This window comes from Hemiscyllium ocellatum, chromosome 13 (assembly GCF_020745735.1).
Source record: "Hemiscyllium ocellatum isolate sHemOce1 chromosome 13, sHemOce1.pat.X.cur, whole genome shotgun sequence".
NCBI lineage: Eukaryota > Metazoa > Chordata > Chondrichthyes > Orectolobiformes > Hemiscylliidae > Hemiscyllium > Hemiscyllium ocellatum.
In genome coordinates this window covers 77,240,036-77,256,447 of record NC_083413.1, presented here as the reverse complement: position 1 = coordinate 77,256,447, position 16,412 = coordinate 77,240,036, and the positions used below count along the sequence as shown (strand labels likewise).

At 43.3% G+C, this 16,412-nt stretch overlaps 1 protein-coding gene across 2 annotated transcripts in view; it reads right to left on the bottom strand.

Moving 5' to 3' along the window:
• Window positions 1–412: 412 nt before the first annotated feature.
• The window catches only part of gpc5b (glypican 5b), a 593,135-nt gene continuing 577,135 nt past the window's right edge, over window positions 413–16,412 (bottom strand). For both annotated transcript variants that reach the window (XM_060834330.1, XM_060834331.1), the window contains one exon: window positions 413–1,511. In XM_060834330.1, coding sequence (XP_060690313.1) covers window positions 1,312–1,511 — 200 coding nt within the window. In that variant the 3' untranslated portion in view covers window positions 413–1,311. The remainder of the gene's footprint in view (window positions 1,512–16,412) is intronic.

The following is a 16,412-nucleotide window of genomic DNA, read 5'->3' as shown; positions in this document are numbered from 1 at the left end:
AATTGAACAAGCATTTAAAACTTCAACGTAAACAAATGAAGCCCTTTCCAAAAAGTAAACTTGTCACAAGAGGGAAGAACTCCCCTCACTTTTGATACTTCTCAGCTTGTGATATCGATGTGAAAGGTTCAGTTCTGTGGGAGAGGCTTAGAAGCCATTCAGTAAATGCATTCAGCATGAGTCACTGTGACTCTGATCTTAGTGGTTAAGCAGCAGATACAATTGCAGTTTACCATGCCCACCCCCCATCCCCATCCTGCCCACCCCCCATATCTCCATCCCGCCCACTTCACATATCCCCATCCCGCCCAACTCCCATATCCCCATCCTGCCCACCCCCCATATCCCTATCCTGCCCACCCCCCATATCCCTATTCCGCCCACCTCCCATATCCCCATCTCACCCACCCCCTTTGTTTGGTTCATAATGTCAAGATTAGCCAAGGTCTTTTCCACTTGGTAGGAAAGTCCAAGATTAGGAAGCAGGGATTTGAGGTGAGTGGGGAAAGATTTAAAAGGGACCTGAGGAGCAACCTTTTCAGACAGAGGGTGGTGCGTGTATGGGATGGGCTGCCAGAGGAAGTAGTAGAGCCAGGTACAATTACAACATTTAAAAGACACCTGGACAGATATATGGATAGGAAAGGCTTAGAGGGATGTGGGCCAAATGCAGGCAGACAGGACTAGCTTGGTTTAAGAAACCTGGCCAGCTTGGATGAGTTGGACTGAAGGGTCTGTTTCTATGCTGTATCCCTCTCTATGACTTTATCATCTCAATCCAGACGCTTATTGCTGGATCTGCTCACCTTTATTGCCAGCATACGTGTGTACATTTTCCAGAACCAGCCACCGATTATTAACCAGGATTAGAGATAATGATACTCCAGATGGCTACCCCAGCAGGGGGATAAATGTTGGGGCCTACACCAAGGGAGTCAAATCAATAGATCCTGAGAGTTAGTCAGACAACTAAAGGAGCAGGCTGCAAAAATCAAGAAACGCTATTAGGCCTCAGTGTCTGAATTCATGTTCAAAGAGATTGTCTATTTGTATCTCGGACAGTTCCTTTATCTTGACTAAATCGACTGCCTTTTTTATACAAACTATGTACATTTTTCACATGATTCGTTTTGTTTATACAATATCCTTTCAAGACCAACAGTTTGCGATAGTATATTGCAGCTCTCATCTATATTACAAGAACACAGATCCTAAAGCATCACTTGGCCTCCAACAAAGAATAAAAGCTGCGTGATTGTTGTAATACTGGATAAATAAGAGCGGGCAGGTGCACCCACAATGCATCATTAACTATAACAGCCAATGACACATCAGCCCCAGCACTGTGACCGTGGCGACTGTGGACAGGCTGTAATGATTGGCTCCTGCTCCTGGCTTGCTCTGAGCTGTGCTGCTGGGGGTGGAGCTTGGAGAGGCCACCTTTGCTCCCTTCAGTGTGGGGGCCATCCCTGGGTAAATGTGATCCTTCGTCCATCGCTCTTCTGGCACGTCTGAGGAGAGAAGAGAGAGATAGAAAATAATTTAACTAGAAGATGACTTGTACAGTGTGGTTGTGCTAACATCAGAACAATCTGTATGCAAACTATCTGAATAAACTTGCCAATCTGTACCTGTAATATGTCATAACTAAAAAAGCCAATATCTACAGTGCATCAACACTATATCAGCCGAGAGTACCACCTTTCCAGGGTTGCAATGAATTCTATTTGTGTCTACTCATTTCATTCTTTACCTTTATGATGGCCTTGATTTATACAATGAGTTGGTTTCAAAGACACCCACCCCAATCATCCATTCTGTTGTTATCTAGATAGTCAGTTGCCACAGAATAGCATGACAGTCAGTCTTAATTCAGTTTCACACTTAATGCAGAGTTAACGAGACAAGTACATATCTCAACCTTGGGTACAATATGTGTCCCTTTATTTACATTTAAGACATTTTCTAATCAACCTGTTTAAAAATGTGATTACACGCCCCTGGAGCAGGTACGACTTAGAAACGTAGAAAATAGGTTCAGGAGTAGGCCATTCAGCCCTTCGGACCTCCACCACCATTCAATATGATCATGGATGATCATTGAATTTCAGTATCCCACTCGGCTTTCTCCCTTTGGCCACAAGGGCCAGGTCCAGCTCCCTCTTGAATGTATCTAATGAACTGGTCCCAACAGCTTCCTGTGGGAGAGAATTCCACAGGTTCACAGGTCTCCGAGTAATGAAATTCTTCTTCATCTCAGTCCTGAATGGCTTACCCCTTATCCTTAGACTGTGACCCCAAGTCCTGGACTTTCCCAACATCAGCAACATTCTTCCCACATCGGGCCTCTCCAGCCCCAAATGGATTTTATATGCTTCTATGAGATCATCCCTCATTCTTTGAAATTCCAGTGAGTATAAGCCCACTCAATTCAGTCTTTCTTCATATGTCAGTTCTGCCATCCCCGGAATCAGTCTGGAATCCGTGCTTCCTGGCTCAGATGTAAGGACACTATCACTGCCCCTCAACAGCCCTCCATGCATGTACTCAAGTGAAACTCCATATAATGCCCTCCGCATACATGTAATTAAACACATTTAATATACAATGAATCACCATCACTGCTACAGAACAGTTCTGCCCTTGCCTTGCATTCAGCAGAGGGAATGGGAATAATAATTGTGACAATTGCCACAGGGGCCAGGAACATTTTTCTTTTAACAAAAAAGACATCCAAAATCCCAGATAATTACTATTGGAAACATGTCACAGATTCTAAGGTTTGAAACAAAAGTGTTTTTACTGTTCAAGAGTGAAAAAACTTAAGCACTAAACACAATTTTAGATCACACTTACAATCTAGCATCCGGAATGAATATAAAGATGCATTGTTAGGCAAATTGTAGTTGATAGTATACTTCGTACGAATTGGTTAGCAGTACACACTCGGTCACTTAACCCTTCAAAACCATTTCCTCCTCATGAAGAATTTCAGCTCTTCTCTTCCTTTGAATTCTCAGTCAACAGCAGTGTGCAACCAACACAAGTTCAAATGGGACAGACTTCAGCACAAATGACAGAATCATCGAATCTCGACAGTGTGGAAGCAGGTCACTCGGCCCATTGAATCCACAATGACTCTGGAATAACATCCTTCCCAGACCCACAAGTATATGCAGAATTTATTTGGCCAAGGTAGCATAGACCTATCAATGTTACCTTCAACTACAGCAACTTAGTCTCAGGATCTAGATCCAGCCTCAGTCTTCTTCAGCCTCCCTGTCCTGCAGCAACTGAGCTTGTAACCTCGACCTGTTTTAGTCTTCCCTGAAGTTCTGATTTCCAGTCTCAGTTTCAGTTTCTGTTCCTTTAGAAACTGGGAAGGGGGTGGGGGACGCTGTCAGTTTCTTTTCTCTTATCCTTTTCAGATTTTCTTGAAAGATCGGCATTAGCTTGGACGTCAGGAATAACTCGCCTGTCTTCTCCAAAGCAGTGCCAGCGTGCTTTTAACACTGACTTGAGCAGGCAGATGGGGCATTGGATTTGATATCTCATCTGAGAGACTACACCTCAGGGAATGCAACACTTTCCCAGCACTGCAAATGGAGTAACTCTGAGGCAACAGGACTACTGACCCGTCAAAGAGAGTGGAAACACAAAGTAGTTGGTACCGAGTGATCATACTCTAGAACGGAAGGGGAAAGGAGAACATTCAAGCCAAAGGTAAAGAAATTCTGGGTCTTTGCCAACCATCTTCAGCTGCTTCATCAATGACCTGCTCTCCATCACTGCTCAGAAGTGGGGATGCTCACTGCCGATTGCACAATGTACAGCATCAGTTTCCGTTCCTCAGAGGAACTTGTGCCCAAATACAGCAAGATCTGGACAATATCCAGGTTCGGGCTGACAAGTGCCATTCACAAGTGCCACGCAATGACCAAGGCAGGATTCAAAATAATCCTATTACTCAATGGCATTACCATCATTGAATGCCTGACTACCAACATCCTCAGAGTTACCACTGACTAGAGAATGAACTGAGCCAGCCACGTAAATACTGTGGGTAGAAAAGCAGGGTAAAATTCTACAGTGAGTAAGTCACCCCAACTCCTCGGAGCTTGTCCACTGTCTGCATGGCGTAAGTCAGGATGTGACTTAGTTGTATGGCTGCAGCTCCAACAACACTCAAGAAGCTCATTACCATCCATCGCAAAGCAGCCACTTGACTGGCACCTTCAGCATTTACTCCCTCTACCATTATAAACAGTGGCAACAGTATCAAGCATCCACAAGATGCACCAAGGCTCCTCCGACAGCACCGCCTAAACCAGCAACTGACAACTTAGAAACATAGGTGGACAACTATTACACAGGAACACCATCACCTGGCTCTCCTGCAAACCACACATCACCCTGACCTGCAACGATATCACTCCCCTGCTACTGGGTCCTCCTTCCCTATCAGTACTGCGGGTGCACATACACCAAAAGGAATGTAGTGATTCATAAAACCAACTCATTAACATCTTCTCAGGGGCAATTATGGATGAGCTGATAAAGTACATGTGAATGAATAAAAGTTCTACAATTCAAGCTGGATTTAGAATATTTTGTAGCTCCGTGCAGCGATCTTTGCTCAACGGGATAGTTTCTGGGGTTTGAGACCTTTCACCATATTCTGACATGTTATTGGAAGAACCTGACTTAGTTGGTGTAGGATATAAAATCATAGGCAGCTGACAGCAACCACCAGCAATGCATTAGAAAATGCCATCATATTTTGCCAGCTGTCTCAGTTATACTGAAAGGATTATGAATGCCTTGGGCTTTAGTTAGTTAGAGAGGTGATGCAGTGCTACAGGGAGCAAGTTTCATTTAAGGAATTCCCCAGGGAACATCTAATTCATGGTACCAGCCTTGCAGGATGGACTTAATTGGATGGGAGACTGTTATAGAAATATAGGGTGAGTATATTTGTAAATTAGAAAATCTCAGTGTAAGATCTCAGAAGAAAAATGTCACAATGTTGAATTTAAAGGATCTGTAAAGCTGAAGGAACAAATGAAGCTTGAAAACTTGCTTTCTGTTAGTATAACACATTGCACAACATCACCACATCCCAAAGCTACTCGCAGACAATGAACTACTTTTGAAGTATAGTTATCTTGCTGGTTGTAACGCAGGAAATGGGCGCAGGAGTAGGCCATTTGGCTCCTCAAACCTATCCTATCACTCAACTAGATCGTGGCTGCTCTTCTACCCCAATGACATTTTTCATGTGACCTAACATTCCTTGCTGTCCTTACTATCTAGAAATCTATTGATTTCTGTCTTGAACATATTTAATGAACTGAACCTTTACAGTTCCCAAGAGTACAAAATTCCAAAGATTCACTACCCTATCAATGAAGAAATTCCTTTTCCATTCCATAACTCTGAGACTGAATTCCCTGGTTCCAAACCTAAGCATACAGGAAAGCTTCCTTCCTGCATCTATTGTTGAGCATAGTTAAAAAAAAGTGCCTGGTTACCTCAGAGTACAACAGGATCTTGATTAGATGGGCCAGTGTGCTGAGGAGTGGCAGCTGGAGCTTAACTTAAATAAATGCAAGGTGCTGTATTTGGGAAAGGCAAATCAGAGCAGGACTTATACACTGAATAGTAAGGTCCTGGGGAGTGTTGCTGAACAAAGAGACCTTGGAGTGCAGGTTCATAGCTACTTGAAAGTTGAGTCACAGGTAGATAGGATAGTGAAGAAGGCATTTGGTATGCTTTCCTTTATTGGACAAAGCACTGAGCATAGGAATTGGGAGAATATGTTGCGGTTTTACAAGACATTGGTTAGGTGACTTTTGGAATATTGTGTGTAATTCTGGTTTCCCTCCTAGGAGGAAGATGTTGTGAAACTTGAAAGGGTTCAGAAAAGATTTACAAGGATGTTGGGAGGGTTGGAAATTTGAGCTATAGGGAGAGGCTGAATAGGTTGGGGCTGTCTTCCCGGGAATGTTGGAGACTGAGGGGTGAACTTATGGAGGTTTATAAAATCATGAGGGGCATGGATAGGGTAAAGAGACAAAGTCTTTTCCCTGGGGTGGGGGAGTCCAGAACTAGAGGGCATAGGTTTAAGGTGAGAGGGGTAAGATTTAAATGGGAGCTAAGGGGCAACTTTTTCACACAGAGAGTGGTGCGTGGAATGAGCTGCCAGAGGAAGTGGTGGAGGTTGGTATAACTACAGCATTTAAAAGGCATCAGGTTGGATATATGAATAGGAAGGGTTTAGCGGGATATGGGCCAGGTGCTGACAAATGGGACTGGGTTAGGTTAGGATGACTGGTTGGCATGGGCAAGTTGGACTGAAGAGTCTGTTTCCATGCTGTACAGCTGTGACTCTATGACTTAGAACCTAAATAGAAATATTTTCTGACAGCTGGTTGATGGAATCAAACAGCCTATTGCTTTGATTGTTCATAATAATTAGAATGCAAACCATACTCAACCAGCCCAGGCTTGGAAAATCCACCCTAAAAATCGTATGATTCCACTTGCTTGAATAATCCTGAGTGTGCCAACTGTGATACTAGCAACTAATTTGAGATATAAAGGAAGCTTGCTTGTTGATGTGACATATATTCGGCTGCATGGATCCATTCTCCACAAGCAAAAGGAATGCAATAAATGCGCCTTTTCTAAACTAGCTGTGAACTTAGGGAGTCATAGAGACATACAGCACTGAAACAGACCCTTCAGTCCAACTCGTCCACACCGACCAGACAAACTGTAGTTCCTAATTGTTTTCTCCACAGTAATTCATCAGCCATTTGAAGTCATCATTTAAACAAATCTTGGCTGTTAACGCTCAGTCATCATCTAACTGATGTATTCTCCAGTTCAACATCACTATCAATCAGAGTGCACTTGATAACCAATCAGTACTTTCCACTCATGCATTTTAAATGTTCGCATCTTGCAAATTGTCCTGATCAATCCGAGATAAAAACTTCCACAAAATGTTTTTTTTTGGTAATGCTTTCACATATAATCTTGGCTGAAACTCCAGAGGCTTTCTGATGGGATGGGAAATCGGAGATCTTCACTGCATTCTCAGGTGGAAACAAAAGATGCCAAGGTGCCATTCTGGGAGGAGATTGATCAATTGGATCAATGGGCTGAACAATGACAGATGGAGTTTAATTGGGACAAATGCGAGGCATTAGATTTTGGTAAAACAAACAAAAACAAGACTTATACAATTAAAAATAGGGCCCTGGGTAGTGCTGTAGAACAAAGACCATGGGGTTCAGGTACATAATTCTTTGAAGTTTGCATCTCATGTAGATAGGGTGGTTAAAAAGTTAATTTTCTTGCCTTTCTTGTTCAGATCTTTGAGTATAGGAGTTGAGGATGTCATGTTGAGGTTGGTGAGGCCTCTTCTGGAGTACTGTGTCCAGTTTTGGTCTTCCTGTTATAGGAAGTATATTATTATGCTGTGGACAGTTCAGAAAAGATTTACTGTGTTGCCGGGACAGGAGGGTTTGAATTATAAAAAGAGGCTGGATAGGCTTGGACTTTTTTCACTGGAGCACAGGAGTTTGAGAGGTGACCCAATAGAAGTTTATAAAATAATAAGGGGTATGGATAAGCTGAATGGCAGGAGTAATTTCCTGAGGATGGGGATGTCAAAGCCTAGGGGACATATTTTTAAGGTAAGAAGAATGAGGTTTATAAAGACATGGGGGCATTTCTTTTTCACAGAGATTTGTTCCTGTGTGGAATGAAATTCCAGAGGAGGAATTTACAATTATACAATGTACAATTACAAAGTTTAAAAGACATTTATACAAGACATGTCTTCAAATATCTAGCTTATAAGAACAATGGTTTCAAACTCAGAAATATACAAATGAACCATATTTCAGTAGATGTTTTCTAAGATAGCTAAGAACTTTTTAAACTGTCTATTCTAGAGCTAATCTTTCGACCCAGCCACACTTCCCTTCTTCCGCTTCCAAACTGTGTGTGTGTGTAAGTGCGTGTGTGTGAGAGAGAGAGAGAGAGAGAGAGAGAGAGAGAGAGAGAGAGAGAGTGTGTGTGTGTGTGTGTGTGTGTGTGTTTGATATTTTTTCTGGCTTAGTCGGTCACAAACCTTTTTACACTCAAGAGTAAGTTTGCAATTGGTTAACTAATTCTGATCAAGTGATTACATTTTGATTGAAGTGTGAGGTGGCTCTGTGCTAAAAAGAAAACAAAACATTTGTTGCAAACTGACTGAGGGGGTTAAAGCGAAGGGAAATTCTAACCCTCCCCACTTTCTGCAATAAATACATCTCTTTACTTTTACTTTCAAACCATCTCAATTTCATGTCTTAAATGGTTGAAAACAGAATTTCAGGGCTTCCTTGTTACCCTAGGAAAATCCTGAAATGGCTAAATTGGTTGACTGGAATAAATGATGTGTAGATGTTGGTGTTGGACTGTGGTGGACAAAGTTAAAAATCACACAACAGCAGGTTATAGCCCAACAGGTTTATTTGGAAGCACTAGGTTTTAGAGGAGCAGCGCTCTGAAAGCTTTTACTCTCAAATAAACCTGTCGGACTATAACCTGGTGCTTTGTGACTTCTGACTGAATTAAGGCAGAATTCGATGCATTATAATTGGTGTCTGCACACTCTGACCAAGGAGAAGAAGCACAAACTGGGCTTCGCATTACTGAGGGTCATTTCATGATCTCCATGATTGAGCAGACCTTTCACAATGAGAAGAATGGGCACTGATATAGCATGGGAGTAGATCCATCTTCTAACACGTTGAGGAGAAGGGGAGGGTAGAAAGCAGGAGTGCTGACTCTAAGTGAGAAACAGTCTTCCAAGGAATTTCTATTGACGAATAAACTCTGCACACTGGGCCAATCATTAAATGCCCAAGATACCTCTATCAGATGTGCACATCTCAAAGGCTGAAGGATTTCTCCGATTGTACCTACCCCCCACCTAGAAAATAAACATTAGTGTTTATTGATCACTGGAAGAGTTACATAACTCTCAGTCTTATCAATGAGAATTTAATTATGCCACCATTACACTGGTTCAGGAAAGAATTTGATGCCTTTAAGAGATACAAGAGGAGAACCTGCAAAATATTACTGAGGTAAATTACCAATAAATCACTTTGCTAGGTACATTCAGGCAGCTCCTTGGCTCTTTTCAAGCTCCTTTCATTATCTTCTGTGGCAATGAACAGAACACATCTCCGCAGCACTCTGCATTCTATTACATTGCATCTCGCTGACTCCAGCACTCCAGAATCATCTGATTAAATTAAGACCTCACTGGGGTAAATCTATTTCCCTCGCTCACTCAACCATGCCCAGCTTTGTAATTCAATTGCTCGCTATAAATCAACCTGGCCAGAAAAATATATTAATTCCATTATTCCCCTGTATTGACCCAATGTCAAGCCAAAGCTCTTTGATGGTTGAAGTGTGGGGAGAGAGAGAGTAGTAACTGGTTGTGAAAAGTTATAGACATTTCAACCTGTTGTTTGAGAATTTAGGTCTCATCAAAAGTAAAGAGAGATTTGCATTGGTATAGCAATTTTCACAATACACTGAACATCTCAAAAAGCTGGATAGCCAATGAAGTGTTGTAAGAATCACATAAGCTAGTGCAAAAGCTAAATCCATGTTTGGATTTCCATGCTGGGAATCTGAAAAAAAAACCAAAAAAATGCTGGAAAAAACTCAAGGACCCATCTGTGGAGAGGTCAGGTTGTGCTTGTGCAGGCTTTTTTTTGATTTTCAAATAGCAAACATTCACAAACAGCAATGAGATAATGATTTTTTAAAAATTAATTTGATGGGATGTGGGCGTCACTGGCTGGGCCAGCATTTACTGCCCATCCCTAGTTGCCCCTTGAGAAGGTGGTGGTGAGCTGCCTTCTTGAACAACCGCAGTCCACCTGCTGTGGGTTGACCCACAATGCCATGAGGGTCAGAATGCCCGGATTTTGACCCAGCAACAGTGAAGGAACAGCGATATATTTCCAAGTCAGGATGGTGTGGAGCTTGGAGGGGAACTTGAAAGTGGTGGTGTTCCCATGTATGTGCGGCCCTTGTCCTTCTAGGTGGAAGTGGTCTTGTATTTGGAAGGTGCTGTCTGAGAATCTTGGGGAATGTCTGCTGTGCATCTTGTAGACTGCTGCTCCTGAGTGTCGATGGTGGAGGGAGTGGATGGTGTCAATCACACAGCCTGCTTTGTTCTGGATGGTGTCAAGCTTCTTGAGTGTTGTTGGAGTTGCACTCATTCAGGCAAGTGAGTAGTATTCCATCATACTCCTGACTTGTGCCTTGTAGGTGGTGGACAGACTTTGGGGAGTAAGGAGGTGAGTTACTCGCTGCAGTATTCCCAGCCCCTGACCTGCTTTTGTAGCCACTGCATTTATGTGGTGAGTCCAGCTGAGTTTCTGGTCAATGATTACTCCCAGGATGTTGATAAATGGGGATTCAGTGATGGTAACAGCATTGAATGCCAAGGGATGATGGTTAGATTGTCTCTTATCGGGGATGGTCATTGCCTGGCATTTGTGTACCATGAATGTTATTGCCACTTATCAGCCCAAGCCTAGATATTATCCAGGTCTCATTGCATTTGGACATAGACTGTTTCAGTATCTGAGGAGTAGCAAATGCTGCTGAATATTGTGCAATCATCAGCAAACATCTTCACTTCTTCTTCTGTGGTGCTGGTTTCAGGATATTATAAATATTACACATAAATACAAATAAATATTACACAGATTATGGACTAATCTTCTTCAATGTATCACCATGGGATCTTTTACATTTCCCCAGAATCAGACAGATGGGGTCTCACTTTAATGTCTCAATATAAAGACAAAACCTCTAACAGTGCAGCACTCCCTCAGAGTCTTGGATTTTGGGCTCACAGCCTACGGTGAAAGTTATACTTTGTACTTTCTGACTCAGTGGCAACAGTCTCAACGAACTGAGACTCAAATAAACCACCAAACTTTCATCATTAAGCCATGTGCTTTGTGATTTGCCTTGCTAAAGTGTCTCAGTGGGATACTTCTTACCAACTCAGCCATCTTACTCTGGGATTTTCCCTTCTCCTTGTGGCAGGGTCGGTTCTCAGCCAGCTATTCCCCTAATTTAAGTTTGAACAGCACCTTCTTCGTGGCCCAGGGGAAGACTTCCACTTGCCCTCCCAATTCTACTCCAGCTCCAACCCATTTCCTTCAGTCTGGGATCATTAAGAGATTTCTGACTGGATACTAGCCCACTGAGAATGCAAAAAGAGAACAGTCCCAACATGACTGACATAGCTGGTGAGGGAATGTAAAAGTTTAGAGGTCCCCCAGAGGTCATGTTGTGCCCTACCTCTGGACTAGAAGCTCCATGTTCAAGTCCCACACCAGAACTTGCTGGCAATGGAAATCATTCATAATATGGCCAAGGGATTGACTGGCAGTGTCTAACACCTAGTGTGCAAGAGTAGGAGAGTTTCCTGGTCAGCTGTCCTACAGGATGTAATGGTAAACCACTGCCGCACTTTGCCCTTAAGCATGGCCTGGTCCAATGGAGTCCATGGCCCAGTCCTTGGAATCCAGGCCCAGGGAAAAGACAAAGAGAGAAGGGCCCCAAGATCAGAAGCACTGACCCCTATATAATCTTGAATGAGACTGGGGCTAAAAGGTTGAAAAGGGTTTGATAATGTAAATAAAGAGAGACAATAGTCTCTGACAGGTAGGTGAGTCATGAGAGAGCACAGGGCGGCCCGGTGGTTCAGTGGTCAGCACTGTTGCCTCACAGCTCCAGAGATCTGTGTTCAGTTCCACCCTCGGGCAACTGTCTGTGTGGAGTTTGCACATTTTCCCTGTGTCTGTGTGGGTTTCCTCCGGGTGCTCCGGTTTCCACCCACAGTCCAAAGATGTGCAGGTTAGGTGGATTGGGCAGGCTAAATTACCCATAGTGTCCAGGGATGTGCACACTGGGTGAGTTAGCCATGAGAAATGCAGGGATACAGGGATAGGATAGGGGTGTGGGACCTTGAAGTGCTGATGAATGAACAGCCTCGTTCTGTGTTGTCGGGATTCTATGAAAAATAACCAGAGGCAAGATGAGGATGAAATGAGAGTGGAGATAAAATCGAAAATAACCTCCACAGGGGAACTAGACCTGCTCTGAAAAGGAAACATTTGCAGGTTGAGAGTGAACAGCAGAGGAACGGCATCCTTTGAACAACACTTACCAACCAGAGACATGATGGGCCAAATGGCCTCTTCCTCCGTCATATGATTCTATCATCAAGTGTTAGGGGCCAAACTGGAGGGAGAGGAGGGCACTACGAAACAGTCAAATTCTTTGAGGGACTGGAATGGGACGCCCCGTGGTGTTCCATCACTTCCTGAGGCCAACTACTATTGCAGCTCAATGAGCTAGAAACAAGACTGAAAGATGGGAACAAATCTTAAAGGGACTGGGCCTGTAAGTTGGAGGGAAAAGGGAAGCCGACAGAAGTCGCACATACAGCCATTGGGAAGGAGAAATTAGCCATTGGACAGAGATGCCTCACCATTAACCATTATTTTGGCTTTACATTAACAGTGAACTGATGGGAGAGCTCTGAGTTATATGCCAAAGCTTAGCAAAACTGGGCAACTTTAACTATCACAAGATAGACTGGAATAAAGCTAATACTCAAGATAATAGAAGCACGTTTTTCAATGTTTCCATGACTACATTTAAATCCAAAAATCGCTGGAAAACACTCAGCAGGCCAGGCATTGACATTTCAATCCGACTGCAATTCTGAGTGTAATTCCCACTGCATTTCTCCTTAACTAAGAAGAATGTGTAATCAACTAACTCCCCACATTATTTCAAATCCCTGGTACCGCTGCCTCAACCGTGGTACGCCTTGTCAAAATAATTCAAAATAAAGCAAGCTTTCTTGTTGGGTAACATCCATCTTACCTCATGAGGACATTAAAATATATTTGCATAAAATCAATTCCAAAACTTTCCTGGAAAAACTGTGATTCTCTGTGTTGCAATTTTGTTGGAGTCAGCTACCCAGAGAACATATCGCTACATAGAATGGTTCTAGTCTTCTGGGGAGGAAATAAGGTATTGGGACAGGAAAGCAAAACTGAAGCCATGATCAGATTGAATGGCAGAGCCTTCTCAAGGAGCTATGTGGTTTAATTCTGTGTTGAGAATGTGGTACTGGAAAAGCACAGCAGGTCAGACAGCGTCCGAGCAGCGGGAGCATCGATGTTTCGGGCAAAAGCTCTTCATCAGGAATGAGGGTGGTCAGATAAATAGGATGGGGGTGCTGGGGGAAGGTAGCTGAGAGTGCATTAGGTGGATGGAGATGGGGGTGAAGATGACAGGTCGAAGGAGAGGGTGGGGCGGATAGGTGGGGAGGAAAATGGACAGGTAGGACAGGTCTTGAGGATGGTGCTGAGCTGGAAGGTTGGAACTGGGATAAGGTTGTGGAAGGGGAAATGAGGAAACTGGTGAAATCCACATTGATGCCATGTGGTTGGAGGGTACTGAGGCGGAAGATGAGGCGTTCTTCCTCCAGGCTTCGGGTGGTAAGGGAGTGGCAATGGAGGATGCCCAGGACCTGTACTTCCTCGGTGGAGTGGGAGGGGGAGTTGATGTGTTCGGCCACAAGGCGGTGGGGCTGGTTGGCGCGGATGTCCCGGAGATGTTCTCTGACGCGCTCTGCGAGTAGGCATCCTGTCTCACCAGTGTAGAGGAGACCACATCGGGAGCAACAGATACAGTGAATGACGCGTGGAAGTGTAGCTAAAACTCAGATGGATATGGAAGGCTGTCTTGGGCCTTGGGAGGAGGTGAAGGGGGAGGTGTGGGCACAGGTTTTGCAATCCCTGCGGTGGCAGGGGAAGGTGCCGGGAGGAGAGGGATTTAATTCTGGTCCTATACCTTATACAGTCAAAGAAGCAGACTGTCAAACAGCAAGGCAATAGACCCTTCAGTCCAACCAGTGTGTTCTGACCATAATTCCAAACTAAGCTAGTCCCACCTGCCTGCACTTGGCCCATATCCCTCCAAACACTTCATATTCATGTACTTATTTAAATCTTCTTTAAATGGTGCAATTGTACCCGCATCCACCACATCTACACATGAACCATCCTCTGTGTAAAAAAGTTGCCCCTCGTGTCTTTTTCAAATCTTTTGTCTCTTGCCTTAAGAATATGTCTCCTAGTCTTAAAATCCTCAACCCTAGGGAAAAGACACCTGCTATGCACCTTATCTATACCCCTCATGATTTTATAAACCTCTATAAGGTCACCCCCTCAACCTCCTACCTTCCAGTGAAAGAAGTCCCAGCTTATCCAGGTAGAAGCAAATTATTGTAGATGCAGGAATCTGCGTTGAAAACAAAAAAATGCTGGAAACCACAGCAGATAAAGCAGCATCCATGGGGCTCTGATGAAGAGTCATCTAGACTCGAAAAATGACCTTGCTGTCTCTTTACGAATGCTGTTTGCCCGCTATCATTGCTCGCCTATCCAGCCTCTCCTCATAACTCAAACCCTCCATTCCTGGTGACATCATGGCAAATCTCTTCGAAACCCTCTCCAACTTAATAATATCTTTCTTATAACAGGGTGACCAGAAAAGGCCTCACCAATGTTCTGTATAACCTCAACATAACATCCTCAAAGGTCTATTATTGGAACTCTCTGAAGCCATATGGGTATTTTATTTATTTTTACTTAAAAATTCTGTACAAGTAATATGGGTAATCATGTTTGATTGGTTCTTGCTTGATTGTCCAATCAAGCTAATCGACTGTTCTGCCTTGATCATTTAATAGTGTCTTCATTGCTCTCAGGATAGAGTGAGGACTGCAGATGGTGGAGATCAGAGTTGAAAGTATGATGCTGGAAAAGCACAGCAGATCAGGCAGCATCCTAGGAGCAGGAGAATCGACGTTTCAGGCATAAGCGCTTCATCAGGAATTGCTCTAAGCGCTAAAGAAATGCTCATTGTGAAACTCTAGCAAGCCAACTCTAGGTTTTGAAATGGATTTGAAGTTGTACTGTTTTGATGTGATGCCCTGTACTGCCACCATGTTATTTCAGATGCTTGGGGAACAACTACTGGAGGATTGTGATCAGGGCAGGGTTCCTGCCACCAATGTTCCTTCGTGTTCTAGTCTAAGGGGCTGTTCAGTAGTCAGCGGTGCAGCATGGACCATGATTAAGTTTCAGCAGAAGAGGCACGTGTCTTAGATAACAAGATGCAGCTTATTAAATATCAGGAACCATATACAGGCTACATTAACTCTTTGGTATACTAACTGCAATTAACAGAAGGCAGAAAAGACACATCTCTTTTCATCAGATCATACCAGACTCCAACCAATTCTCTGCCCAGAGCTAGGTGACAACAGCAGACTGAGCGGAGTTGACTGTAGTTCAATACATTAACTCTTTCAAGAACTAGTAAATATACAACACTACTTATGGGAGCAAAATTGTAGGAAAAGCTCAGCAGGACTGGCAGCATCTGTGGAGAGAAAGCAGAATTAACATTTCAGGTCTAGTGACCCTTCCTCATCACTGAGACCAGTTCTGAGAATGGTCACTGGACCTGAAACATTAACTCTGATTTCTTTCGACAGATGCTGCCAGGCCTGCTGAGCATTTCCAACAATTTGTGTTTTCTCTTCTGATTTGCAGCATCCGAAGTTCTTTCTATTTTTACTATGTACAGGAGGCTGCTTCCTTTATGACTGCTTTCTAAGCCATACCTTAAATCAACTGTGGCTCTCTGTCTCTGGGTCAAAAAGCCATGGGTTCAGGGTTTACTCCACAGGCTTGAGTGCAGAAACCAACTCGAAACTCCAGCGCACGACTGAGGGAATCCTACAGTCTCAGCTTTCAATGGCATGTTAAACTTGTTAAACTCTGCCGACTTAAAATGTGTGGCTGTATCTTTAAGAAGATCAGGAGAATTCTGGGTATTTTCATCAAAAGTTTTCCTTAACCAACTTCAATTGCAAATTGCTTTGGGATATCCTAAGGGTGCATACATCAACATATGTTTCACTTTCATTTATCAACTCCAAACTTCTTCATTTAAAATTGGCAAGCACTCCTGCTAAAACAGCAAACAGAGGGAAGTTACACAAATGTAACACATGCTCATTAACTAAAATCATCAAGAGACATATTACAGTTTGCATGGATGCAACATAGCCTTTAACTCATCGAGCTTGACAATCAACTATTATACATCAATTATAAGGCTGCAGAAAGTCAGGAATATGCTGATTATTTTTCCACCCGGTCCTCTAAGAGAGATGGCTATAAATAAAGATTACTGGGGTCCCATGTAATTCATGCCTAATG